This window comes from Mobula birostris, chromosome 9 (assembly GCF_030028105.1).
Source record: "Mobula birostris isolate sMobBir1 chromosome 9, sMobBir1.hap1, whole genome shotgun sequence".
Classification (NCBI taxonomy): Eukaryota; Metazoa; Chordata; class Chondrichthyes; order Myliobatiformes; family Myliobatidae; genus Mobula; species Mobula birostris.
In genome coordinates this window covers 111,884,927-111,912,892 of record NC_092378.1, presented here as the reverse complement: position 1 = coordinate 111,912,892, position 27,966 = coordinate 111,884,927, and the positions used below count along the sequence as shown (strand labels likewise).

Below are 27,966 nucleotides of genomic sequence, written 5' to 3'. Positions count from 1 at the left end.
ACTCAAAGTCAGAAGAGTTGTCATTAAATGAAGAGCTAACAGACAATAACTGATACTAAAACAGGGCGGAAATAACCAGATGAAAACGTTGTGTAATGATACGCTTTGTACGCGCTGCTTCTATTTATAAATAGTGAACTATATTGTAAGTAAAATCATCAAAACTTTAAAAAATATGGCATGGGCTGTCTCACGATTGCACCCTGTGCACATTTACTGAGCAAATTCCCTTCCACTACCTTCACTCACTGTGACACAATTCCACTCACTGTCAGCGTATACGCAAGGCACACTCTCTTTGCGTGCTTTCACCAACCTCACGTGAAATGCACACGTGCTACACTAACACGGTGCATTTGCCACCTGGCATTACAAACCTGCTCACTACCACTTAGCTTTTCACTGTCTCGGTGTACAGCATCGCGCAGTGCCTGCTCTCAAGCGCTCTTGGGCTCGGGTTTTCCCGTTACTGGGCGCCGCAGTTACAGCGTCGTTAGCGACCGGGAGGCGGGGCTCCAGCGGCTGACATCAGCCGTATGTTTTATAAGGGACAGAGGAGTGGTGCGGAGAGCCAGTGACTGGGGAGTCACAGCGGGCTCCGTGTACGGATATCTCCCAGTGTGGTTGGTTCCCCCAGCAGGTGCAAAGGATTCATCACGATGCCGCGGGGCTGTACCAGGAAGCTGCTGGCCTCGCTGCTGGGGGCTACGTTCACCTGGCTGCTGGTGCTGATGGTAGACCAGCGGCAGGAGCCTGTGCAACGGGGACTGGAGCTGCGGAGCCGCTCCCTCCAGAGCTGGCAAAGCCCAGGGGACAACGGGCAGGGCGAGGAGGAGGAAGAGGCTGCGACCGAGCGGTCCCAGCTGCCGAGCGGCGTCCATCCACTGGCCCGGAGCTACAAGGACTATTTCAGTGATCTGAGCCGGGCCAAAGCGCAGGGAGCCGGCGGCGGGCTGGAACTGAAGCCGAGGCGGCAACTCTCGGAGGAGGCCGTCACTCCCACACCTTTCCGGGACGACATCACTATCGGTGACCTGTTCATTGCGGTGAAGACCACCAAGAAATTCCACCGCTCCAGACTGGAGCTGCTGCTGGATACTTGGATATCCCGCAATCGAGATCAGGTGAGAGGGGAAGACCCGGGACATTCTGGGAGCGCTGCTGGGGTCAAAATGTAACCGGTTGGCTAATTGAGGCGAATTGGACGAAGTATGTTTTCCAAATCTGGCGCTGCTGTATTTTAAGGTCAATATGTGTTGTAGGGTTTCCTTTAATTCAAATTAAACGGCGCCGGTGTCAGCTTCCCCGAGACGCATGGCAGTCATCTGTGGTCTCCCTTGCTTTGCTGCCCAGACAGGTACAGCTACAGAGCGGGTCTTGGCACTATCACTGCCGCCTCTCCGCGGTGCCCAAGGTTTGAACCTGCCGGCTGCTCCCCGGGCGCAGACGCTCTTCCAAATCGGCCTTACACACAAACACATACACACGCACATGCATCTCCCTTTTCTTTGTATTTTCTTCCCGCACCCGCTCTGCTTTTGCCTCCTAACCAACAGCTTATTCGAGTTTCACATTTCTCCTTGCTCTGGTCATTATTATGATAATTGCGGCTGGTTCGACATACCCCGCTGTCTTAGCAAGTATTTATCTCTCAGTTAACAGATCATGATCACATTGCAGTTTGTGGACGCTTGCTTTTCTTTTCCTGCATTAAGGCAGTGACTGCATTTCTGAAGACCTTCAATTCTGTAGTGGAATTTTAGAGCTCCTGAAGGGGTGGGTTAATAATCCGACTTTTCGCACATTCTGATTTCATGCGGGTATCGATAACCACACTTTCTAGGCTATGCATGTCGGTCTAGGGCTAGGAGGTGCTTTTCCCGGTTTGGGGAATCAGGGCTATAAATATTTACTGATCGTATTCTTAGGGTTGAGATTTTTTCAGTGCTCTTGAATATTAAACTGAAATGCTCGCGTTGCACAATTGTAGGAGTATTGGCTTCTTGTATCTTTATCATTTCGTAATTAGTATCTTTAAAGAGGAGTTATTGTCATTTTTAAAAAAAACTTTCAAGTTCAATTTTATGACCAAAAATCGCCAATATCCGTACAATTGTGATGTATCACTTTGATATATTGTTGACCTAATTAGAATTGTATCGTTAATTATAATTGCCTAATTAGAATTGTATCATTAATTATATTGCCTCATGGGTGTAGGGAAAGGAGTGACCATCTTCTATTTTTTTTTGTTCTTGTTAATGTGATTGTGTGAAAAGAGAGCACAATATTTGCCTTTGCAAGACCTCTGGAGCCTTTTGAAACAAGGGCTTCCATGCTTTGTCAGCCCTAACCTGATTATATAGAGGGTTTAACAAAAAACAGAGGCTTTAACCAGCTTGCCTGAGCGGAATACAGAATTAGGCTGGGAGCACAGAGCTTGGGCATGTGTTCCCAGAGAGCAGGAGAGCAGTAACAAGACAACGGGGGGGGGGGGGAGAAATGTTAAAGAAAGTGACCGTTTCAAATAACTACACAGAACCATCAAACTTTCCAGGATTGAAGATTACATGAATGAAGCAGTTGAAAATAATTGGAGAATTTGGTATCCCAATGGTATGTCTAACTAGACTTTCTACAAAATGGTTTTGATTTTTCCCAATAAGATAAAATCAATATCCACTAGATAGTTTCATTAGGGTCAACCCTCCACATAGTGCAGTTCTGTTTCTCCCTGCTTCTACTTCTAGTTCTTCTCCTGCCCCCATCATACACCTCCTGACTCCCTCCTCTCCCAGCCGCCTGGGAATTTGGAAAATCGAGCCATGTAATGTGATTAGTGATGGTGCGCACTCTTTGACTCGACCGCACTTGTCAGTTGTAAAACAGATTCTTGTTCATTGAGTCTGGTAGTATTTGTGGAAAAAGGCGGTAGAATTTGAACAGTTTCCATGCCGTGGGAAGATGTTGTGGGACAATTGTTCCCGTGAAGTCCAGGTACATTCAGAAACCATGCAGACTCAAAATCTTTAAAGCACGTTTCTTGAAAGGTGAAAGGAAATTACTTGAATCACAGTCAATAGGAAGATGTATACCAAAGCCAGGTAAATCTTTAAGGATGGTAATAAAGGCTGTGTATCTCAGTAGCAAATTTGGATCCATTGTCTAGACAGTTGCTTTGAAGCACATCAGAAGGTAAATGGAACTCTTAATAACCAATAAGTATACCTAATATGAGTTTTTGTTTTCTGAATTGCTAATATATATGCATTTAAATCTTTAATGCTAGCAAAATTTAGTCTTGAACTGGTATGGGATATGTGGGAATAGCTTGTTATATAGATGAAGCTTTTCTATTAATTCACTATAAGTCATGTCAAAACCTGAAAAGTAATCACATTAGAATGTGTGATTTATTTATCAACAGAAGCTCACATAAAACAAATTATCGCTGGGCATTTGGATCCAGACACCTGGTGACCAGGCTTCTTGTCAGGGTTAGTTAGTGACATATGTAGAGATGAACCATTTAGTCACAAAAATATTGCAGAATCCCACAAATGCTGATCTTGTAATTTCTGTCACATTTTGATTTTCATTCATGATGTTGAAACTGTCCAAGCATGCTAAATCAACCAAAAATTCACTCAAAGTAAGATTCTTTGCTTTGATATGACATCACCATTGAAAAGATTCTCTCTTAATCCTGTGATAGTTTTTTTTCTTGGTGTAAATAGTATGTGATGCTTGTAGCTTTGTAGTCGTTCAGCTAGTATCCCAAGCCTGAGCGACCGTAGTTCAGCTCTCACGCTGTCTCCTTGAAGGCTAACAAAGCCCTTTTCTGAAACCAGAGAATGGAGCCCCTGCCTCTTGTGCTGGGCTTTCCATGGGAACATAAGGGATGAAGCTATGGATTTGGAAAGAAGAGAAGCTGAGGTCAGGTTGCCTGGCGATGGGAAAGGTTTCCCAGCTTATGATCTTTAGAGTGACACTCAACAATTTCCTCCTCTCCTCTTCACAGCCAGCCATTGCCTATGGCTTTAATATCAACAGTCATAAAAGATGCAAGCTACAGTATTATAGCCTGTAAGAGAAACACAAGGTTGTCAGGTCTTTTTACATACATTTTATTAGAGAAATTAAGAATATATAAATGTACCGAATGGTTATCAGTAGCACTTTAGTTTCCTGCACAGGCTGTACAGGGTACGCTGGTCAAAAAAATCAACCTTCCTCTGGTTATTGTTTGAGATAATATTTATAGCTGCTATAAAATGAATTACACACATAACCCAGCTTGAGCTCAATATACGGTGCCATATAATATGCCAAATAAATACCTATTGTGCTGCGTGAAGTCAGTTAAAAAATGTATCATACTACTCATCTTTTAGCGATTTTCCCCCCCCCACCCCCCAAATTAAAAAAAAAATGCTGCCAATACTGGAAATCTGAAATAAAGGCCGAAAATGACAAACACTCAGCAGATTGACAGGATTTGTGGAATGAGAATCAAAATTATAAGGACCATCAACCTGAAGCAGGGGTTCCCAACCTCATTTGTCATGGACTCCAACTATTAAGCAAGGGGTCAGTGAACCCCAGGTTGTGAACCTCTGACATAAAGCATTAACTGTTGCTTCGCCTTCCACAGATGCTGCCTGATCATCTGAACATTCCCAGCGTTTCCTGATAGCATTCGAGTCAACTTGTGAATTAATTGGATGATGCACATTTAAAATGACAAAAATAATAATGACAGCAATAAATGTTACATTGGTTCTGCAGAGTCGCCTTATTCCCTAGTGTTTAATGTTGCTCTGGTGTTAATTTATCAGTCTGTGGTTAGTAATCTACTTGTAATGCAACTTAGTCAATTAATTGAAATATTGAAAATTGATTGAGCACTGAGGTAACTAAGTTAAAGATGTCATCTGCCTTTGCCACATATTTGCAGCATCCTGACCAACTCAATTCTGCTCAAGTTGTTCCCCTGCCAGGGGTCTGTGCCGACTGTGGTAGAACGATTTCCCATTGTCTATTATGAGCACATTCAGTCTGAACCCAAGAAAGCGATAAGAAGGGCTTGTATATGATTAGCTAGGAAAGATAGAGGAGCAGAGGGACTTGCTGGGTTCAATACAGAATTTATTAAAACTTGTGGATGGTCACAAAATACAAGAGAGGGCTAATGAAGTGCTATCTTTATCTCAAGGGCAGGAGAATAAAGGAGGTTCTGCGCATACAACTTTGGTTTGACCTTTTACGAAGTACTGCATTCAATTCAGAGTGCAACACCTCAGGAAGGATGTATTGGTCTAAAATGGATTGCGGTGTACATGCAGCAGAATGACAAAGGGACTGATAGGGCAATGGACTTGTATTTGCTTGGATTTAGGAACCCAATGCATGTATTGTTCAAAATGAGATTTGAATTAGATAGGATAGATGGAAAGAGGAAGAAACTATTTCTTCTGGCATGTCCAGACCGGTGCAATTCTTAAATTTGGGAGTAAGGTGCTGGAGGCAACTGTTGTCCTGGCAGCTGTAGGGCCTAAATGAATGGGTAGAAAAAGAAATAATAACGATGTGGAGCAACGCTGAGCCATGGTTTAACTAAATTTTGACACAGGCTCGATAGCCTGAAATCGTATATAAACTTTGAGCATTGGTTGCCAATAAATGAAAGAGGTTAATTTCAAGTCTTATCACATGACTGTTTTCAGCCTGAGCAGCAGCACGGTGTAAACTACTGAACAACATGAGTGGAGTGAATCCCAGTGAAATATTAGCATTGAGGCTAACTCTAAACATTCTTGCAGCTGCCACCTGTGGTCCCCTGTGTATCATCTGTACAGTGTCTGCAGCAGCTGAGTCACTGCTGTATTGTTTCTTTTGACTTCTGTTCAAAAATGTTTTTTTTTCCTTTTTTTAAAAAAAGTAGTATTGGAGTCAAAAGGGGAATTAATAGGCACGGGTCCAGGTTATTTTTAGCTATTGCTTTAAGCTAACCAGAAGTTCACTTTATTGAAAGTACAGGCAAAAAGCATGTTTTCTGTGCACCAGTGTTAAAAAGAACACTGCAGGAAGTGTGTGCTAACTGAGTTTGTTTTTTTGGAACAGCGGGCAGGTGTTGGGATGGAGTTTAGTTTTTGAGGGAACGCCTCCTCTGCTGTCTAACAATAAAGCATCTGTCAAGTATTTCTGCATTCTATTCATCAAACAAAATGTATTCCTCCCATTTTGGTTTCTGTTTCCTTCTTTCCCTTCTCCAGCCCCTACTCTGTAAAAGATGCTGTGGTCTGCACCTACCAAGTGGGTGGAGTGAGGAGATGGGGAGAGGATGGTGGAGGTTGGTTAGCTGAAAATCTATAGCTCTTTGCTCAGTGCTCCCCTTCCCCTTCAACAAGCAAACTCAATGGTCAGTTTAATACCAGAAGAGAGGTTGTGGCTGCATTGAATTTACTAATTGCACTGGATAATTTTAGCTTAGCCAACAGACAAAGGATTAAATTGCTGGGATGAAACAGCTGGTGGAAATAGCAGAGGACAAAGATTTGGGAGGGTAAAGGGGAGTGGCTATGAAAATAAGCAATAGATGTCCAGGTGAATGTCCCTTTCCTTGCAGTGTTACACTATTCAGTGTCTCTGGCTTTCTTTATCTCTGCTTCCCTCCCTATTAGCATTTGATTTTTCTGCTCAGTTGGTAGCACACTTACCACTTGCCAATCAGCAAGTTGTGAATTAAAATCCCTCTTCATTGGCAGGAGTATAAAAATCCAATCTAGTGCTCAAGTGCAGAATTGTTTAAGTGCTTCACATGGAAATGCAACTTTTGTATCATAACATGGGCCAATTTTCCATTGTCAGGTGAATGGGGAAAAAAAAGTGGGGGAAAAACTGCAATGCTGCTTCCAAGAAGAACAAGGGATCGTTGGTGCCTTAGTCATTCTTTTTCTTAAGACGATATGCCTAGACAGGTCATTATCAGGTTTTTGTGGGAGCTTTCTTTGCACAAGTCAGCAAAACTCATTTCCTACCCTATTATGATAGCTGGTCCTTGATTAGCTCCAAAGAGCTTTATGGTGCCAGAAAGGAACATATGAAGTACTGAACACGCATTGTCCTTTCTCTCCATTTCTGCAGATTTACAGGATCCAGGAGTTCTGGAGTAACTCCCTAGGTGGCCTTAAGTGTGAGCCTAGACAAAGCTACTTTATTGTAGCAGGAAATTGGGATGGCATGAGAAAGGGTTGCTTGGTAAACTTATTTTTAAATCAGGATTCAATGGATAGTAAACAGGAGTTGCATCCGCTTAATTGTAGGTGTTTTACTATCTAAATTATCCCTGCAATATAGAGCATGAATAATTTGTATACCCTTATTGCAGAAAAGTCTCAAGGCTCTTGTGGAATCATAAGGAATGTGGGACTCGGAGGTAAAGGAGATTGTCAAGGGATATGTTACAGAGGTACATTTTAAAGGGAAACTGAGAAGATGGAGTTTCTGCTAGGAATTCTAGAGCTTAAATTAATGGTTTATGGGCCTGGTTATAAACTGAGGAGCAGGATAAATGAAGGGATTGGATCTTTTAGAAGGAATCATCCTTTGTTTATTCTTATAGTTGAGAAAAGTGACACAAGGAGTAAATGCATCCCAAAGAGGAACCTAGCAAAGACTTTGGGAACTCAGGGCTAAGAGCTGTCAGTGCTTGATCATAAAGTATGGGATACACAAGGCCGAGATGGAGGAAATTGTTTTGAGAGACTGTAGGACTGGCAGGAATGGCCAGTGCAGACAGATCAGTAATAGCTATTTGCGAAAGTTGTGGGGTTTTTAAAATTATTTTCCCCAAAAGGATCTGCAGTTTGAATATTTTTATTGCTCTGACCTCACACCAGTTTTTTTTCTCAAGATGTGCATCTGTAGCCCAACTGTATTTCTGTTGATATTGCATTCTTGTCTTGGTTTGTTCCTCAAAGTCTGGCTGCTGGACCACTGTATTCAGTTTACAGTATAAACACTGATCTGCTGTCTCAGGAGCCAAAATGCACCTTGGGCCAGTTCGAGCTGGTTCTAGCTCTGTTCCAACTGGTTAATCACAACAGATTTTTTTTTGCTTGAGGGAGCAGGACAAAAGAAAGGCAACTTCTTTTCACTGTTTACCTTGTGGACTCTGGAATGTGCTAAACATGAGGGAATATTAGCTGACTGCTGTTTGAGTGAGAGTGGCAGCTTCTGGAGCCTCCCTTCTGGAGCTATCAATTCACCTGTCATGGATGGGGAAGAGGGGAGGCATGCAGCTCCAGGCTTGGCGTGTGCTGCACTGGGCTGGGATCATCTCAGCTTTCAACAGGCACGCTCTCCACCCTGGGGCACACTGAAGTGTTAGCAAGTTGGGAACAGCAAGTGAAAGCAGCCACTGGTGCATATAATGTTTTGTCTTTTAAAGCACTCCACATTCTTTGAGACTCTGAAATCTGTTACAATAAATGATTCAGTTCAGCTCTCAAATGGTCACACACTTGAGCATGAATATTCATTTGAACTCCAGGTGGGCCTGCAACCTGTGCCGGGACAATTAGCTGTTTAGTTGACCATCTTCCCTGTGTCCTGTTATTTAACTTCGAGTTAGTTGTCCATCATTTGACTGGTAGCATTGCCATTACAAAACAAGAGCATAATTTTCATGTTAGAGTTTGGACTGGATATCATGGATGTTCAAAAATAAAGTTTGTGCGGTTGCAGTGAGGTCGATAGCCACCTGGTGCAATTTGAATTTTGGAATTATAGGTTTTCCACATCCTAAAAGCCTGATAGTTTATGGTAACCCATTACCATCAATGCTTAATTTACTGAATGGAGTAGCAGTTATCAGTCAGAATTACAAATCCGAACGGGGCTGAAAAATGTGGGTTTAGCCCAGTAAAAAGATATTGAATCGCTTTCCAATGTTAATGCATTGTTTCTAACCAATGCTGTAGTAGCCATTTAAAATAATATTTCAAATAAAAATTCTATACGAATTATTATTTTAACATTACTGAGCTTCCTATATTCCTTTCCCGGCCTTGTGTTACTGAGCTTATCAATAGAAAATGGCTTCCTGCCTTTTTCTCAGATTTGGCGGACTTCATTGTTCATAGTTCCTCCAGCCTGCCTTCCTGTGTTGGTCAGAATGAATGCTGACAGAAAACAAAGACAATTCCCAGTTGAAAGAAAAGAATAGGTTTGGAGTGACAATGGGGCCAGAAAACAATGAGTGCTTAGTTCAAAAATTAGGTATCTTACAAATGGATTTGTGTGATACAAGAGGTTGATTTTGAAGCAGTTGGACTGGTGGAGCTGTGCTGAACTGAAACTACTTTCTGGATTAAAGTGATATTAGTCACAAATTGTAAAGATATTTATTACACAAAGGGCCAAGATAATGCATGTGACTGCACTTCAGTGTAGTTGTTCTGTTCAATTTGAGATGTTCTAAAACATCCTTAGTTAATTCCTTTAGTAATGTAAGGTGTGTTTATAATTTTAATTTAATTGCTGGCAGTGTTGCATAATATGAAGAGGTCAGGACTCCTTGATGTTGATTAGTATTATAAGCACACAGATGTTCTAATGCTGGTGATTGATCAAGCCCTATATTTGAGAATCAGAACATGAAGTGTTAGAACAGAACAAAGCTCTGCACTAATCTGAAGTTGAGCTAATTACAGGCGATTAACTGGAGAGTTAACCATACTGCTTTTGAGGTGGGGTGTTTCACGAGGCGCAAGGCTGGACTCTATAGTATTGAACTGAGCTAAACTTGCAATGGTGGGTGGGTAGCTGAGGGGGGTGTACGTATCAATGGAAAAACCAAATGAGCTGGCAGGCTGTTATTTGTTGAGTTTTCTGGCTCAGCGCCTGAAGAGTCTGTGAAGCCTGAGCAGGAAGAAGGGTGGGAGTGTGCAAAGTGATAACTGTAGGACTCAGATGCAGGCTCCAGAGGGGCTGACTGTGCCTTTCCTGCTGAGTGTCCTTTTGAGGCAAAGACAGCCAGCCCGACTGCTGATTTCCGCAGTGGAGATTCAGAAAGTCAGTGCAAAATGGGCAGTGCAGAGAGCTGTATTACACTCTAGCTGCAGTCTAGTGTCAGAGACCAGTGCTGCCTACAGCTTTAAACACATGGGTGAAAGTCATTATATTATTTGCTTGTGTGGATTAATTCTTTCTCATAGTTGAGTTACCTAGTTTACAGTGGTTATCCCACAATTTTAAATCTATCTTAAACCTAAATACTGGTCATCCTAGTATTCTGAATTGCAGTGGGAATGCATTCTCTGACAACTCATCCAAACTGAAGAGTGTTTAAATAAATTAGATTTTCTAAGTTGTTTCCTTCCCTTACCCCTGCTGCCCACCCCCCCTGCCTCAAAGTGCCAGAATGCGCACACGGGTGAGCCACTAGAAAACTTGCATCCATTAAAGATCTGGCTGAATTTTGACATTCTTTATGTGACTTCGAGCTGACAATTCAGCTTTGAAGTGCATCACAATCTTGTCAGTTTTTTTTCAATTTGCAGTAGGAGTAGTGGGTTAGTATTTAGGAAGTGACTTATTTCTCTCTCACTTTTTCTCTCCCCCCCCCCCCCCCCCATTAAGGTGCATTGAGTCCTTGTCAGCCAACAGAGATCAGTTAATATAAACTGCTGGTTAAGCTGGATTCCTTTTTGCTCTGCATAATGCCATTGAAAGCCTTGCTTTATTTTTGCAGATTCAGCAGTTGGCTCAGTTGGCAGACATGATAAAGATGGTGACAGGCTAGAGCATTGGTCTGTGTGGTTTAATGCTAACAAATGCAAAATGTTAGATTTGATGTGAAGCATATAAACGAGTGAGCACATTTCCATGGGGCAAAAATATCATTGAAGGTGGAAGAGGAGGTTGAGAGTGGCTTAGAAAATAAGTATCCTGATCTATGTAAATAGAAGGCAAAATTATAAGAACAAAGAAATCACGATGAGCCTTTGTAGAATACTGGTTCACAACCCGAGAGTAGGGAGCCACATTTCAGGAGAAATGTTTTAAGGGCAGAAGAGATTTGCCAAAATGATCTCCAAGGATGTGAGTCTTTTATGTGAATATGCCAAAGGAGCTGGGGTTACTTTCCTGGAACAAGTGAGGGGATCCGATGGAGATGTTCAAAGTCATGAAGGAAACAGAGTAAATGGAAAGGAAGTTGGAGGGGTCTGGAGGCAGGAGACATCAAGTGAAAGTGATGAAATAAACGTGAGAAACAATCATTTTAAGGTCTGGAATGTGCTGCTAGAGTAGAGGCATTTCTAATTTTGGTGTTCCCTTACATAGGGCCGAATAGTCTCCTGTGCTACTACGTGCCATGATCTTTTGAATGCCATTTTACCTCTAGAAGCCAGTAGGCATTTGGGAATTCTACTAGAGTTGCACTGGTTGATACTTAGAATATAGAACAGTTCAGTACAGGAACTGGCCCTTTGGCCCACAGTGTTGTGCTGAACCAGCTAAGAACCATCTCTGACACTGAACACTGATCTTTCCTACCTACGCAATGTCCATATCCCTCCCTCCATCTTCCTTGCGTCCAAGTGCTTATCCAAATGTCTCTTAAAAGCGTCTAACGTATTTGTCTCTACTACCGTACCAGGCAGTGCATTCCAGGCATCCACCACTCTTGAGTTTAAAAAAAATTGCCCCTCACATCCCCCTTAAACCTAGCTTCAGCCCCTCACCTTCAAGGCATGCCCTCTGGTGTTAGACATTTCAACCCTGGGGAACAGATAATTCCCTGATTTGAGAAACCTTCCTGAATACACTCAACAAATTCTGCCCCATCTGTTGCTGGATCCTGCAAGTTGTATGCAGCCAAACTGTTGGTAAGATGGATGTGGGCACAGTAATGATGTCCTTCATGCTGGTGTTGGTCACTTATCCTGGTTATCAGTCAATGACTGATGCTGTCTCACCGCATGTTTCCAAATTCTATGGAGACAGGCAAACAGTTGTGAAAAATAGTGAATTATTTTCCCTCTAGTGTAATCCAGTTCTTCTATGACAAAATCTAGTTGCACAGTGCAACATTAATTTCGTTTAAATTATTATCCTGGAATATTTGTAAATGACCAGCAAACATCTTGTATTCCTAAGTAATTCTTCTGCAATTTTATGTCTGGTGTGAAAAGCTTAAAAGGCAACCCTTTATTTTGGAGGAGAAAAACTGGCAGCAGACATTTGGGTTATTTGGTGCACTTCAGGAATGAAAATGGACCATAAACAGCTAAATCTGCGCAGGCCTTCAAATTCCATCCGCCCCACCATTAAAGGAAGGCAGCTGAATGACATGATGATTTTTGCACAGTTATTGACCAAAATAAAATGTGTTCTGGTTAATGGAGCCAGCAGGTGGTCAGGAGGAGTCTTTTTAACTAAAGACTGAGTTTACCCTTACCCCTACCCCTTCTTTGTTTAAATTGCTCAGCTGTATGCTAATTGGTTAAAACATTTTTTTAAAAGTTTCTTTGCTTGGCGACTTAATTCAAGCGCGGAATCCTTGCTATTGTGAGGAGCGCTTAACGCGGGTGGGTAGCAGCATGCCTTGAATACACAGACTTGTGCGGCAGTGGAGCAGAAATTATGCTTTTTGTTTTTTCCTGGGTAGTTCCTTCCTGCCTCCCTAATTGTCCTGTGCGTTGTTCTCGACAGCTGTTTCGATAACACAAGTTCTCCCTATTCTTCGTAAGCATTCTTCTCCGTTGGGGAGCTGAATCTTGGCCTGCCCTACCTTACTGCACCTTCTATTCTTTCCGCTTTCCCGCCTCCTGCAACATGTTAGCCGTCCGGATTGGGTTCACGCTCGCTCGAATGCAAGTTGGGCTCAGTTTAAAACTCAGTTTATAGCCCTGCACTTGGACCTTCAGTAGCTCTGAAGGCCGTGTCATTGTGTAAATATGCATAGTGTTAGCTGTATAAACATGCCCGGCTTCACTGTAAGAAGCTGAGTGGCTGGCGGCCCGTGCCACTGCCTGAGGTGTTGGACTCCAGGTGCTGTTCCAAACACAGCCAAAGTAAATAGTTTCAAAGGAATGTGTTTCAAGGTTGAAGAAGCCCTAATGACATCAAAGTAATGGCAGGGCTCAAGTCGGCGTCGCCTTATTTTGAAGTAACTCAACCTTTTGTGTCTAGAATAAACAAAAATGATTGGACATTGTTTTTTCAAAAACTATATCTTTGAACAGAAGGTCTGATTGCAACTTATCGTTTGGCAGTTAACGTGCTTGCATTTTTAAACGGTGGTAAGCAGGGCTATTTCTCGCTGAGTGGCATGGCTCCTTGGTGACAGGCTACCCTACAATGGCCCCAATGTAGAAGGAGCCCAAGGGTCACCCTCTTTGTCTCGCTATAGTTGTGAGGCTGGGATGCTGGGGAGATCAGAACCGGTTGCTATGGAAAGGCTGCGGTAAAATGCAGAAAGCAAGACAGCAGATCTTTTTGTGGTGAGGCTTGCTTTTTTTTAACTTCCTCCCACCACTCCCACCCTTCACGTTTTAAGCTTGTTTGACTTGTTTAAGCAGCAGTTTGGAATAAGTTTTGCTTTAATCAGAGCCGATGGAAACTCTGCTGGTGCAGACAGTGAAAGAAAGTTTAGGAAGAGGAGGGGGTGGAGGGAAATGAGAAAAACCAAAGATGCTAAGAGTGCTAGTGTTGGGGGGTGGGGTAAGGGAATCTAAGTTGCCTTGCACAGATTTTCTCTGGTGTAACATGCCCACTAAATAATGGTATTTTAGATTTCCATAGTATTGCTAGTGAAATAATTCATCGTGTAGATGGTCTAATTATCAGAATAGACACAGGATATACATAATCAGAATAAAGTTTAATATCATTGGCAATCTAATCATATGTCGTGAAGTTTGTTGTTCTGCAAAGCAGTACATTGCAATACATAAAACTATAAATTACAATAAGTATATATAGAAAATAAATTCAGTTAATGCAAAAGAGAGGGGAAAAATACTGAGGTAGTGTTCATAGATTCATTGTCCATTCAGAAACCTGATGGCAGAGTGGAAGGAGCTGTTTCTGAAAGGTTGAGTCTTAAGGCTGCGGTACTACCACCTTGATGGTAGCAGTGAGAAGAGGGCATTTCCTAGGTGATGGGCTGTTTGATAGACGGCACTTTTTGAGGCATCACCTTTTGGAGATGGCCTCAGTGTTGTGGAGGCTAGTCCCCATGATGGAGTTGACTGAGTTAACAACTCTCTGCAGCTTTTTCTAATCGTGTGCAGTAGCCCCACCATACCAGACAGTGATGCAACCAGTTAGAATGCTCTACACGGTACAACTGTTGAAATTTACAAGAGGCTTGGGTGTCATACCAATTCTTCTCAAACTCCTGATGAAATATAACTGCTGTAGTGCATTCTTTGTAATTGCTACTGATAAGTGATAACTATCTATATCAATAATATTCTACATGAAGCAATAAAGGAACTAGAAACAGCACTAAACTTGAACACTGAACCTTGTTTATTTTTCATTTCACAGACATACATCTTCACTGATGGAGATGATGAAGAGTTAAAGAAAAAGTCAGGTGAGCCATGGGATCATTTTATGGGGTACATCAGGTCTCAGCTTTTCCCATATCCTTAGTCTAGAAGGAGTCCTTGAATCATTAATGAGTCTAGAAACCCAGAAATATTTATGTCCACACTGTTTTGGGTGTTAATCTGTTACCTGAGATTTCATGGCAATGTTGGCATAGATGACTCTTGATTTTTAAATGGGAATATCTAGTTTGCTAAGATTGTTAGCAACTGTGCAACTAATACTTTAATTACTGAACTATTTCCAGGGTACATCTGATCTGAATTATCAAAAAAGAATAGATTGGAATGAGACTTTTTTTGTTAAATAGGACCACTTCAAATAATCCACAAATAATTGTTGAGGGTTGATTAAATGTATGTGCACAGTTATTTCCGAAAACGAAGACTGTGGTTCGGTGAAGGAATCTGGATTATATTGCTGGATTACTGAGATTTCTGAATATCATTCAGTAAACTAGCAGATCACCAGCACTTGCAGCATTTGCCATTTGAAATTTGAAGTGTATTTGGTTGTCACTGCTTTGTAACTACTACTGCTTAGTCTCTATTCAATTAATACTTTCCCACTATCTGCCACCTGTTGCATGGGATGGCCTTGAATAAAATTGATTGAGAGAGAAGAGAGGGACTCGTTGCCATGGAGATTGTGGCTGACTTGACTCCAGGACTGAGGAAGAACATCAAAAGTGATTCAATGCACAGACCAGCTGAGCCCTGACCCAACCCCCTTACTACAAGGCTGCAGCTGTCTGCAAATTCAATTATGTTGTTATCAAAAGCTACAGCTTAAATACTTTTAAGCCCGTTAACCCCTGGGTCATTTTGTATGGATCCTGGAGATCCTTTTAAAAATGGTGGAGTAAGTTTTTCTTCTGTTTTGGGATGAGACTATTCTGAGTTTTTTTTGTAAAATGATCTGGTAAGCTTATTTTCATTTGTTCGAATGGGATTGTTGATTCCTTCTTTCCTTATGTGACCATGAAATCAATGCACATTTCAGATGTTTATTTTCATTGTTCTGTAGCTCAGTGCCTGGTGCTTCCCAAGTGTGGTATTGCTTAAAGTGTTCACTCTCTCACCAGCAGGCCACATGATCAACACAAACTGCTCAGCTGCTCACAGTCGACAGGCACTTTCCTGCAAGATGGCAGTGGAATATGACAAGTTTATTGAATCAGGGAAAAAGTGAGTACCAAACATAAAAGCAAGTCACATGGGTGGAGTGGGGGTGTGGTGGGGAAGTATGAAGTAACCCAATTGCTTTCATTTCTGGGCCATGTAGATTCGATGGCCCTAAATTCACTTTCTGTATGTGATCTACAATCAGTAGTATATCTAGAATATTATTATTGGTTCTTGAAGGTAGAATGCTGCCACTGGAGATTCCTTATTTCTGTTTTTTTTAAAAAACCTGACTCCATTATGTATGGAAGATGAGAAACTCCTCAACTTATGCTAGAAGAGCTCCCAAGCAAGTGTGACTGGGGCCACATAAGTAACAACTTTCACTGCCAGAATACTAAAGGGTTGAAGTCATCATGAAAATAGAGTCAGCAAGGGGAATGAAAGGGAAGAATGAAAATCTAGGCAAAGAATCTGAGAGTTTGAATCCTAAGTGATTTATATTTTTAAAAAATGCAGGTCGCACAACAGTTGTAGAGGCAAATGGTTGGTTGATGTTTCGTATTGAGATCCTGTATCAAGACTGAGAGTGGAGAGGGAAGAGAGCCAGTACCTAGAAGTAAAGAGGCAATTTTGTTGTTTTGCTTGTAGTGCAGCTGAGCACATTAAACCTCAATGCTAGAAATAACTTGCTTTGGTAACAAAGACATCACTGTCATGTTGGATGCTTTACAGTACAGCATCTACAATCTGCTGGAAACGATAACAGGATGAACGTTTTCATTTAGGTTACTCTTCCTGCCGTGCTCCTCCCCCACTTAGCGTCACAACCCCAAGAACACAATGTGTCCACAAATGGATTATCTTTCCATCCATCTCATGTGGTACTGGGGTTGGGTGGGTGGTGTGCCTTTGTATCCCAAATAAGCTTATTCACTGTGTCAGCAAGACTGCATCTGCAAGAAAACTTCTCCATGTGTGTACTTTCCATTATGAATCAATTAATGGGGGCTGGTACACCAATTTAATTTTGTGTATGCTAACCTTCGAGAGTTTTGGGCCAGTTGGACCCCTGATCAGCCAGCTCTGCCTGGGGCATCCAGTACCGATCATGATGAAAATGACACAGCATCACACAAAGATTTCTTGCTGAGCACTCTCAGGAAATGGTGAACATTGTTTAATAGAATATACACAGTATGGCTCTGATTAGAATTACATTTCCATTCTGTAACAATATTGTTTCAAAATCCAGAAACAATGCTTCATTACAGATCAGTTTTGTTTTGCGTCTCCAACGGAACATGGGGAGGGGGTGTGGGGGTGAGTTTGAATGTTTACAAATGAGTGTCGATGTGGCATCACCACAGGGTTTGTGTGATAGGTTCATTCCTTTTCTTTCTTAAATGTTTGTTTGTTCTCTGAGCTGATGTTCACTTTCACCTTTCAGATGGTTTTGTCATGTGGATGATGATAATTATGTGAACACCCGCACCTTGGTGAAGCTATTGGCACAGTACCCACACACCCAGGATATCTACATTGGGAAGCCAAGCCTAGATCGCCCAATTGAGGCCACTGAAAGGATCAGTAATAATAAAGTGGTAGGTATAATGATGGACAGATTAATGCCGGAGATTTGCAAAGATTTGTACTCACATAAATGGTTGCCGAAACTGACCATCATTATCTATGGAAGGTGAGAAACACCTCAACTCATGCTAAAAGAACTCCCAAGCAAGTGTTCTGTTGATCACTGTCTGGGGTCACATAAAAAAGACTTGCACTGCCAGAATGCTGAAGAGTTGAAGTCATCACTAACATAGAGAGTCAACAAAGGGAATGAAAGGAAAGAAAGATGATCTAGGGAAACAGTTTGAGTCTGAAGCAAAAAAAAACACTGCAGGTGGCAGAGCAGTTGTCGAGGCAAATGGATGGTCATTGTATCAGACAGAGACCCAGTCGTGGCCAGTGGAAGTATTAACTTTACTTTTGAAAAGGAAGCTTTACATTTAAAGAATATATTTTCAAAACTTCAAGCTGTTATTGGCTACAGTCCAGCCAATGAATTGCGGTTATTGCAGAATATGTGGCAGCCAGTTCGTGCACAGCAAGTTTACACAAACATGAGCCCGAGGGTGAACAAATCTGTTTGTGATTTGTATTGGCTACAATTATGGACTGTTCTCCCCTGCCCTTTAAAATAGTGTGACAGTACATTAATCTAAGGTGGATATTGTTGGACCCCGATGTAACATCATATCCTAAAACAAGCACCTGGGTAGTGAAGTAATCAAAAAGACAAAATAGAATGGAGTACAAATTCAAGCAGTCTTGTTCCAATGATGCCAGATGTTGGAACTTAAATAGCTATACAAGGACTGGCTTTCCTAGTTCAATGAAGCATATGTACATTGAGGGCGGTTCAGAAAAAATTCTCTAGTAGATTTCTGGAATGATAAGATTGCCTCTACTTATTGGAACATAGAGCAATGATAAGTGACCTTATTGAAACACAAGACTTTGAAATAGCTTGCTAAAGTAGATGGGGAAAAAAGAATATTTCCCTTCATGGTGGGGGGGGGGGTTGAACTATGGGGTATAGTTTCAAAATACGTGGTTGTCCATTTAAGATGGAATTTGTTGGAATTTCTTAGCATTGTGCATCTGTTACGTGCTCTGCACCAGGTAGCTGTCAAAGCTGAGACTAGAAGGAAGTCCTTCAGGCAAGAAGGTGGAATGAAGATTGAGATCTAATGAGCTCTCTGGGATGGCAGATTAGACTTGAAGGGCCGTACAGCCAAAAGGATTCTTTTGATTAATGTTGTACCTGTAACTTGTTTCCTTTCAGCGGCCCGTACATTTCTGGTTTGCAACTGGAGGAGCTGGGTTCTGCATCAGCCGAGGCCTGGCGCTGAAGATGAGTCCATGGGCAAGGTAAGGGTTATGACAGCAACTGGACTTGTTTGATTATTATCATTGAACATAAGGGTGGCGCAGTGACACAGCTGCTGGAGACATTTCTTTGCAGTGCAAGTTCAATCCTGACTTGTGGAGTTTTCACATTCTCCCTGTGACTACATGGTTTCATCCCACATCCCAAAAGAAGTGTTGACTGGTTGGTTAATTGGCAACCTATTGTAGGTGAATGGTAGAATCTAGAAGGAGTTGATGAGAAAGTGGGGAGAATGAAAGGAGGTAAAATGTGATTGATTGTCAGCGTGGATTTGGAGGGGAAAAGAGCCTGCTACTATGCTGAATTTTCTGACTATTATGTGTGAATTGGCTTTTTAACTGCAATTTCTTTTTTCCCTTGGGAGTCTTGTGTAATCAATTAGTCACCCTGTTTTATTAAATGAAATCAAACGTGTATTGATTTGTTTAGAGTTCTCAAAGGCAAATCAGAATCGTGCGCCTCCTGTTAACAGATTAATTGGCCATTAGTGTGATGAGTGTTAGAATCCGATTGGATGTTGAAGGAATAAAGAGGGATTAGTGTAAGGTTTGTGTTATAGCTGATTGATGATGGGTAAAGCCGGTCTCCACTTCTAACTTACAAATATTCTGAAAGTTTCAAAGGTTTTAACCACAATGTAATCTAAATGGTTTTGTTAAATATAAAGTACACTCATAAGCCTTTTAGTTTGAGCCAGATGCTGGCGTGTGCTGTATGAATAAAGCCCGGCACTCAGTTGCTGCTTGCTCTTTCCACAGCGGAGGTCACTTTATGAGCACTGCAGAGAAAATCCGTCTCCCTGATGACTGCACCATTGGTTACATTGTTGAGGCAGTACTGGGAGTGAAACTGATCCGGAGTAATCTGTTTCACTCACACTTGGAGAACCTGCAGCAAGTAATGAGATCTGACATTCCCAACCAGGTAAGTCGCATAAGTAGGAAACAGCTTGATGACATTTTAAAAATGAAACACACCTTGGATTAAGAGCAACTTGAATGTACTGGTCTTCCTTTCAGGTTACACTGAGCTATGGCACATTTGAAAATAAAAGGAATGCTATTAATCTGAAGGGGGGCTTCTCGGTTGAGGAGGATCCATCTAGGTAAGTGTTCTTCACATCCAGCACAGTCTAGGTGGACATATTCTTAACTAAGATTTCTGTGGGTCCATTTCTGATTTCTCAACAATGCAGCACAAACGTGCACAAAAGAGTTAGGAAATTATTTTTCCAGTTTGCAACTTATCTGAGAAGCTAATAAAGGGAAATGTAGAAATTGTATTAAAACAATTTGCGATGTTATATATTTAGGGTTGGTCATGGGCTGTGTTTTTCACTCAATTGAGGCACTTATCAAGTGTGTGACTACTACTGTGTTTTATAGTCTGATTATGCAAGTAAATAGAAGAATAGGAAAGTGCTTTGGGGTAAATTATGTTCATTCTCTTGGATAAAAGCCCTAGAGAATGAAAACAAGATGCATTGGCCATGATTTTCCTGTTAAAATAAACAATCAAATTTTTGTGGATAATGCTCTTATAATTTCTAATGTATGCACCCACTAGGCAGAGTTCTTTTCCAAGGTGCAGGCTTGTTTGAATTTGCTGTATGTAGGATCATAGGTTGCTGCTTCAGGCAGTGAACATATAAGAGCCAAGAGTTGTTTTTGGTAATTTAATCAAATGTGATTTCCTTCAAAGCGCTTGGAGTGAACAAGGCAACCTGATGCTGCAACACAATTTCCCTGGCACAGCAAACAATATTGACTGGGGAAAAGGTGTTTTTGGATAAAATCTTAAACATGTAGATAAAGTTTAATACGGCCAAATGCACCCAATCTATTCCAGTGATCTGTTATGAAACAAAATCTAGCAGTCCCACAAGAAGATATTATGGCAGATATCTAAAACTTAATCTGAGAAGATATAATGTGTGTCTTCAAGGAAAGTGCTGAAGAACTTTTGCAGAGGGAATTCCACAAGTTCAGACCTTGATAACTGAGATCAGGATGCAGCCAGGTTTGGTGGGGGTGAGAGGCTGGACAAACTTGGGTTGTTTTCTCTGTAGTAGCAGAGGCTCAGGGGAGATCTGATAGAGGTTTGTAAGATTGAGAGGGATAGATGGAGTAGGCAGGGTGCATCTTTTCCCCCCATGGGTAGAAATGTCTAATACCAGAGGGCATGCATTGAAGGTGGGAGGGGACAGGTTCAAAGGGGATGGGTGAATGCCTGGAACGCACTGCCTGGTATGGTGGTAAAGACAAATACATTAGAGGCTTTTAAGAGAGATTTAGATAGGCACATGAATGAGGATGATGGAGGGATGATGGATGTTGTGTAGGTAAGAGGGATTAGTTTTTGTTTTTATTTAGCTGATTTTGCATAACATTGTGGGCCAAAGGGCCTGGTCTTGTGTTGTACTGTTCTATGTTCTAAAGCTCCCAGTGATGGTGGGATGTAACTGGAAATGAAAATGGCCAAGAGGAGGAACATGAAAGCTTATATTGGAGAGTAATTCAAAAACAAAGCTTTGAATTTTAAAATGGGGATATTGCTTAACTAAAAGGAAATGTATACTAATATGCAGAATAATAACTGAGCAAGTACAAATAAAGATGAGGGCAGAAGTCTTTGGGTGACCTTGCACTGGAAACTAGATATGAGCACATGCAATGATCAAGCCTTGAAGCACTCTTGAAGGTGCAAACTATGGTCTGAATCTCATTTGGGGATCAAATAAGGTAACATAGATTGCTGGAGGAACTCAGCAGATCAGGCAGCATCTGCGGAAAGGAACAGAGTCTTGATGAAGGGTCTCGGCCTAAATCATCGAATCATTGTTATTGCTTTCTATAGATGCTGCAGTGTTTTGTCTGTGTTACTCTGGATTTCAGGCATCCACAGAATCTCTTCTGTTTATCAAATACAATATCCAAATTGCAAGTATTTTGAATCAGACAGTTTGTCAGGGAGAGGGATAGACCTGGAGATTTGAATGGAATACCTGTTGGGGGAGGGAGCCAAGGGTTTTGTTTTTTTTCCCCTGAATATTTAGAGAAATTTAAGCAGTCTGACTATTTGCAGTTGGTGATCAAGACAGGTGTGGTGGTTACGAACTTGAACCTGAGAAGGTAAGCAAAGGTCTTTGGGATGGTATAGACCGACAGGAGGTATTCTCAGATTTGACTGGTTGGGTAAGGGTGTGTGCCTGACGATGGTAGGGTTGACAGAGTGTGTTGACAACAGGCTGCAGATTGTTCAGGCAGGAAGAGTAGGAAACAAGTTGTCATTGTCATTACTGCAAAGCAAAGGGAGGAAGACACAGAAAGGTAATCTTCAAGGGCAAATGTAAAGTATTTGAGGATGGGGGTAATAGCAGATAAAGAGAAAGGGTCAGTATCTGAGGGGAGAGAAATTATCTTGGGAATCAGAAAGATTACATTCTGAAGTTTGGGAAGCATGGCAGTGGAAAAGGTGAGATGTGGACAGACTGAGTTTGAGGAGCATGAAGGAAGAAAGGTAAGTAAGAAAAATGTAGTTTAGAACAGGAACCTTAGTAATTTGGCTTAGTCGATCTGAAGAAGGAAGTAGCAAATACAGCTGACCAGATGGCATCTCACTTGGTGGAGGAGAGGAAAGAAGTGAGTATGCCCTTTAAAAAGCAGCACAGAACATAACCCAGTGATTAACTCCTCACTACAGACTCACTTTAAAATGGTGACTCAGTGATTAAAGGTGAATGGCTAAGCTATTTGCCTGCTATTTTCATTCAAGACTTTGACAGCTCAAGTGAGTGTGGTTTTGATGGGGGCTCTAAGTTGGAAGGGGAAGACAGTAATGTAGTGGGGCAGACTGGTGACTGCAGAACTGATGTGATTAGTACAGTTGGCTTTAGATTGCGGAAGTGTGACCAAATGAATTGGGAAGCTGCCTTACCGCGGAGTAGACTCGTAGCCTGAGGCAGTCCTCTCTGCAGTTAGGTGGAAGGAAGTAGTGGCATAGCAAGATCAAGTGAGATTTTAATATAGGTTGAGGTTTAGATTCAGGAAGTCTTAAGAGCGAAGGAAATTGAACAGAGAACATAAATTGAGTTGGAGGTTGAAAATGCGGGTAAGAAGTAACTCAGTTTTCAGGAAGGGAAAGCAGAGAAGATGGAGAGCAAGGATTTCAAATGAGGCAAAATGTTCCTATCCAGAGGAATTTTTGATCAGACCATTTCCCAATTCTGTCGCTAGATGTTCAGGAGCTATAGGTAGAACTGTCTGTCTGCTCTCCGATTAGATCTGCAATCCACTCTTTAAGAAGAGAGGGAGGCAGAAGAAAGAAATTTGTAGGCCAGTTGGCCCAACTTCAGTGGTTGGGAAAATGTTGGAATCCATTATTAAGGATGTGATTTCAGGATACTTGGAGTCACATGATGAAATAGGTCAAAGTCAGCATGGTTTCCTTGAGGGAAAATCTTGTATGACATGTCCCAGGAATGAAAAGGTTAACATATGAGGAGTGTTTGATGGCTCTGAGCCTGTACCCACTAGAGTTTAGAAGAATGAGGGGGGATCTCATTGAAAACCTATAGAAATATTGAAGGCCTAGATAGAGTGGATATGGACAGAATTCTTCCTCTAGTGGGTGAGTCTAGGACTGGTGGGCATAGCCTCAGAATAGAAGGATGTCCATTTAGAGAGATTAGAAGGAATTTCTTTAACAAGAGGAATTCATTGCCATGTACATTTGTGGAGGCCAAGTCACTGAATATGTTTAAAGCAAAAGTTGATAGGTTCTTAATAAGTCAGGGAGTCAAAAATTAGGGGGAGAAGGCAGGAGAATAGGATTGAAAGGGATAATAAATCAGCTAGGATGGAATGATGGGCTGAGTGGCCTAATTCTGTGCCTGTGTCTTGTGGATTTGCGACATAGGGAAGGTGTGATGTGCATTTAAAAAGGAGGAATTACTTTCACTGGATGGTTAATGAGCTTATAGAACAATCTTATTTTTCTATATTGAATTTCGGCCATGTGCGGTGCTGATCCACTAATACGATAGAAATGTTTCAAAATGTCCCTTTTTAATAGATTTTACCCAAGGCAATATCAGTACCTGATATTATTATATAAAATTGACATTATTTAGATGTTCTCTTTAACAGTATTAGAATAGAAGATGGAACTCCAGGTGATGTACATTAAGACGACAGAAGCAGTTAAGTTTTCAATTAACTAAATATTGACATGAGTATGACTCACAAAGGGAGAGTAACAGTTATTCCAAAATGTAATTGTTTTATAACATGAGGAACCACAGTAGGAGGAATCCAGGGAGTGTCCTGTCCAGCCGTTGTCACAGTAACCAAGTCAAACATAAGTAGAGGAAGAAAACAAATACCTGTGCTGTGATAAGAACTGAAAGTAATGTTGCTGCCCATGTAACTGATCTTGATAACTAGTGTGATTGAAAACTTTGCTCCAATTGTTTAAAAGCATTGAAATGTTCATATTGCAACATGGGTTAAATAAACTCAAAGCTTTACTTCATTTGATTATAAAGCTCTGCATTCTTTTAGGACAACTTCATTACTTAAAGTGGAAACAATACTGATATAACTACATATTATTTTACTCTGAAATTTATTTGACGCCAATGCAACTAATCAAATAATTTATTTTTGTCTTCTCCAGGTTTCGATCGATTCATTGTCTCCTATATCCTGATACGCCATGGTGTCCTCGGACTGTTATTTACTAATTGCTAACCTCGTCCCAAGTAACCCCAGGTTCTGAAGGGGTTGTGGGGACCACTGTGCACCTGGCTGTTGTGTAGCTTGTTGCTGGGTGGTAAGGCTGCTGTGCGGCCTGGATGTATCAATTAGTCTCGTAGTATCTCCTCCTGTTCTTTGTCTTTTATGGGACAGAGCCATGTTTTAATTCTGATTCAGAACAGGAAGTGGCAGAAGATGAACAGACATCACAAAGAATGAACAATTCTTTCTGCCATGTAATTATTTTCCCCAAGTGTGAAATTAAGTGTTGCTGATATATCAGTGAATCTTTTAGAATGTAAGCTTCTCCTCTTCAAGCCAGTTTTAAACACTTGCTATTTTTTTCGTTGTGACTTTCAGACTGTGCATCAGGAAGGTATTGTTAAGCAAGCTGATGTGTTAAACCATAAATACAGATTTTATGCAATGTAATATTTAAAAGATTCCATTTCAGCTAATTCCACAACAGACAGGATATGTTGGAACTGATTCAACATTCTTAAAACTTAAAAATTTGGGAAAGTTTTTATTGCCTCAAAACTATCATGATGCCAGATAGGATTAAAAATAATTGAGATATCCTGTAAGGGTTTCTAATCTTTTAACGACTGTGTTCATCAAACATTTCAGAATATTATGGATTAAGCTTGTGTTCAAGGCTGGCTGCTGGGGGCTCTTCGGCATGGCTTCTGATTCTTCCTGAGGCCTGTCTGTCTGTACATGAAAGCACTTTTCCTCCCTACTATTAAAATCCTGTGATTATTAATGGCACAAAGTAGCTGGCTACTCTTGAGACAATTCTGGGATTAATTTAGAAAATGTGCTAATACTTAATGCATGACTAGCTGATGAAAAAGTGTTTAATTCTATTGATAGTAATGATTAATATTTCAAACTGACATTTGAAAGTAGCTTTAAAACAGTGTTACTAACTGAAATACAGTGTTACAAACTGGAATACACATTCACACTTTAAGACTTAAAGATTAAGGCCACATTTTCTATTCAAGACATTACAAAAGTTTAAGAAATTGTAGTGAATTTTAGCATTGTAATTGGAAAATATCTCTTACTCCTTTTCTCTGCTTTACCCCTCCAACTGAAATCAGTGGTTCTGCAGAAGACCATTTGTGAGATCTGGGTAGATTGTAGAGTACATGGTCATTGAGCTGCATTCTGAATACCACACTCAAAATTTGACTAACTGTTTGGCTGGGGAGGCATCTCAGATGATCTAACTCCAGTTTTTGTACTTGCACTGGCTGGATATCAGAAGCTGGAACCCTGGCAACATTTTCCCATCCAAATCTGAGGGCCTTGAGATTATTTGTAGCGATATCTCCTCCAGTTTGAGATAAATTCACAATTGAGCAATTAGTTCGCACAGATTAATCCTGAGTATTTTCCAGTGGGCAAGCTATTCTCCAGGGAAGCCTTGTTTAATATTTTCCTAACATTTTCACTTGCCCCTAATGGTGCATATTTTCAACCATCCATCTATCTTTCTTCCTTATTCAAGATGAAGGGAGGAAATGAAAGGCATAAAATTATCTGATCAAGTTTGTAGCACTTAGAGCAGGAGGTGTCAGTCATGTTGTGCTCTGTGGCAGTGACCCATACTGGGTTATTTCTGATGTGTATATTTATATGGACAGTATTTTCTGTTCTCTTGTACTACTGTATATTTGAAATGGTTCCTTAATATTCAGAAATGGTTCTGATCTGTAAAAACGTAATGTTTGAATTTAGATTTCATTGCTTCTCTTATTTATATTCCAGCATCTGGAAACAATATTGTAAAGCACTGTAAATATAATCACTGATACTCAGGGATGGAACCTGAATGGTTACAGTGAAAGCTGATGGGGACCCATCCTTTCCTTTCTAATAAAGGATTTTATTGCTCAAAGTGAAACGTGCAGTAGTTGTGTGATTTTGTTTTTAAATTTCTCAGAGATGGTCACTAAAAGTTATCCTTGGACTTCCAGCATGTTTACAACATCTCTGGAATAATGCAGGGGATAGTTTGTCTTCTCTCAGCATCTGGCTATATCAGGACACAATCTATACACAAATATGGTGTTTGCTATTTAGTGTTGTTTGAGATCCAGTATCTGTGGTTTATATAATACAGTTACACTTTGTGTGAGTAGAAATGAAGATTCCATATAACTGTGGGAAATCATTATAATTAAACATGACAGCAAAGAAATTATAAACAGATGTATTATTGCTGATGACATTGTTTAATGGGAAGGGCATCCATTCTCCTGACCAAGAGAAATTTCTTTACATTTTCCAGTTAAAGCAATGCCCTGGAAGCTGGTTTTCCAGCTGTACTTCAAACTCTTATACTTAGTGGAATGGAATTGCATTGGAGCTCCTCCTACTGGTGTGACAGTATATAGTATTTCACCTACGGTGAGCTGTCCGAACTTGGAGGATAGTTTCAGGTTGAAATAGAAGGCTGATATACTGATATTTTTCCCAATGCTTTAATGTGCATAATTTACTGACTATTGCAGAGGCATCAAACAGTGTAGAATATTAACCTTGTGTTATTTGCACAATACAAAGATAAGTGGAGGGACAAGTAGTGTTGAGGAAGCAAGAAGTCTGCAGAAGGACGTGGACATATTAAGAGAATATGCAAAGAAGTGGCAGATAGAATACAATGTAGGAAATGGTCATGAAATTTGGTAGCAGGAATAAAGGTGTAAACTACTTTCTAAACTGAATGAATTCAGAAATCAAAAGGTGCAAAGGGACTTTGGTCAAAGTTTTCCCTAAATGTTAAAATGCAGGTGGAGTTGGTACGATGGAAAAGAAATGCATTAGCTTCAAGAGGACTAGAATATAAAAGCAAGTATGTAATGCTAAGGTTTTAAGGCATTGGGTATACCATATTAAAGTATTGTGAGCAGTTTTGGGACCCATACCTAAAAGGATATTTTTACATTGGAGAGGGTCCAGAAGAGATTTGAGAAGTATCCAGGAATGAAATAGTTAATGTATGAAAAGGTTTTGATGGCTCTGGGCCTGTACTCGCTGGAGTTCAGAAGAGGTGATCTCATTGAAGCTTATTGAATATTGAAAACGCTAGATTGTGTATGTGGACAGGATTTTCCCATACTGAGTGTGTCTAGGACCAGAGGGCACAGCCTCAGAAAAAGACACCCCTTTAGAATGAAGATGGAGGAATTTCATTCACCATAAGGTAATGAAACTCTGGAATTCATTGCCACAAGTGGCTTGGAGATCAAGTCATTGGGTATATTCAAAGGTTGATAAGGGGCTTGATGTTATGGGGAGAAGGTAGGGAAATGGGGTTTAAAGATCTCAGATGTTACTATTGATGCCCCATGCTTACTAAAGTTTCAAGCTACGTCTGAGGGCCATAATCTTAATTATCTTTGATTCAGCTCTGTTAGAAACACCTTTCAAATTGATCCCTTTCACTTGAGGAGGGAAAGGTAGGATAGAGCAAAATGAGTGGATTTTATAA

General features: G+C 40.9%; 1 protein-coding gene across 2 annotated transcripts; it reads left to right on the top strand.

The window, feature by feature from the left end:
• Nucleotides 1–553: 553 nt before the first annotated feature.
• On the top strand, nt 554–26,376 carry lfng (LFNG O-fucosylpeptide 3-beta-N-acetylglucosaminyltransferase). 2 transcript variants are annotated; one of them, XM_072269499.1, is made up of 8 exons: nt 554–1,124; nt 14,563–14,611; nt 15,713–15,812; nt 17,200–17,353; nt 18,601–18,686; nt 19,464–19,629; nt 19,725–19,810; nt 24,382–26,376. In XM_072269499.1, the coding sequence occupies exons 1-8, from the start codon at nt 660–662 to the stop codon at nt 24,446–24,448; spliced, it is 1,173 nt and encodes a 390-aa protein (XP_072125600.1). In that variant the 5' UTR covers nt 554–659; the 3' UTR covers nt 24,449–26,376. The 2 variants fall into 2 exon arrangements, with proteins under 2 accessions (XP_072125600.1, XP_072125599.1); XM_072269498.1 differs by having other exon boundaries at nt 15,710–15,812.
• Nucleotides 26,377–27,966: the final 1,590 nt, after the last annotated feature.

Coding starts and splice junctions, on each gene's coding strand:
- lfng (XM_072269498.1), top strand. CDS start 660: ATGCCGCGGGGCTGTACCAGGAAGCTGCTGGCCTCGCTGCTGGGGGCT. Junction 1,125..14,562: donor TATCCCGCAATCGAGATCAG/GTGAGAGGGGAA, acceptor TTCATTTCACAG/ACATACATCTTCACTGATGG. Junction 17,354..18,600: donor GGATCAGTAATAATAAAGTG/GTAGGTATAATG, acceptor GTTTCCTTTCAG/CGGCCCGTACATTTCTGGTT.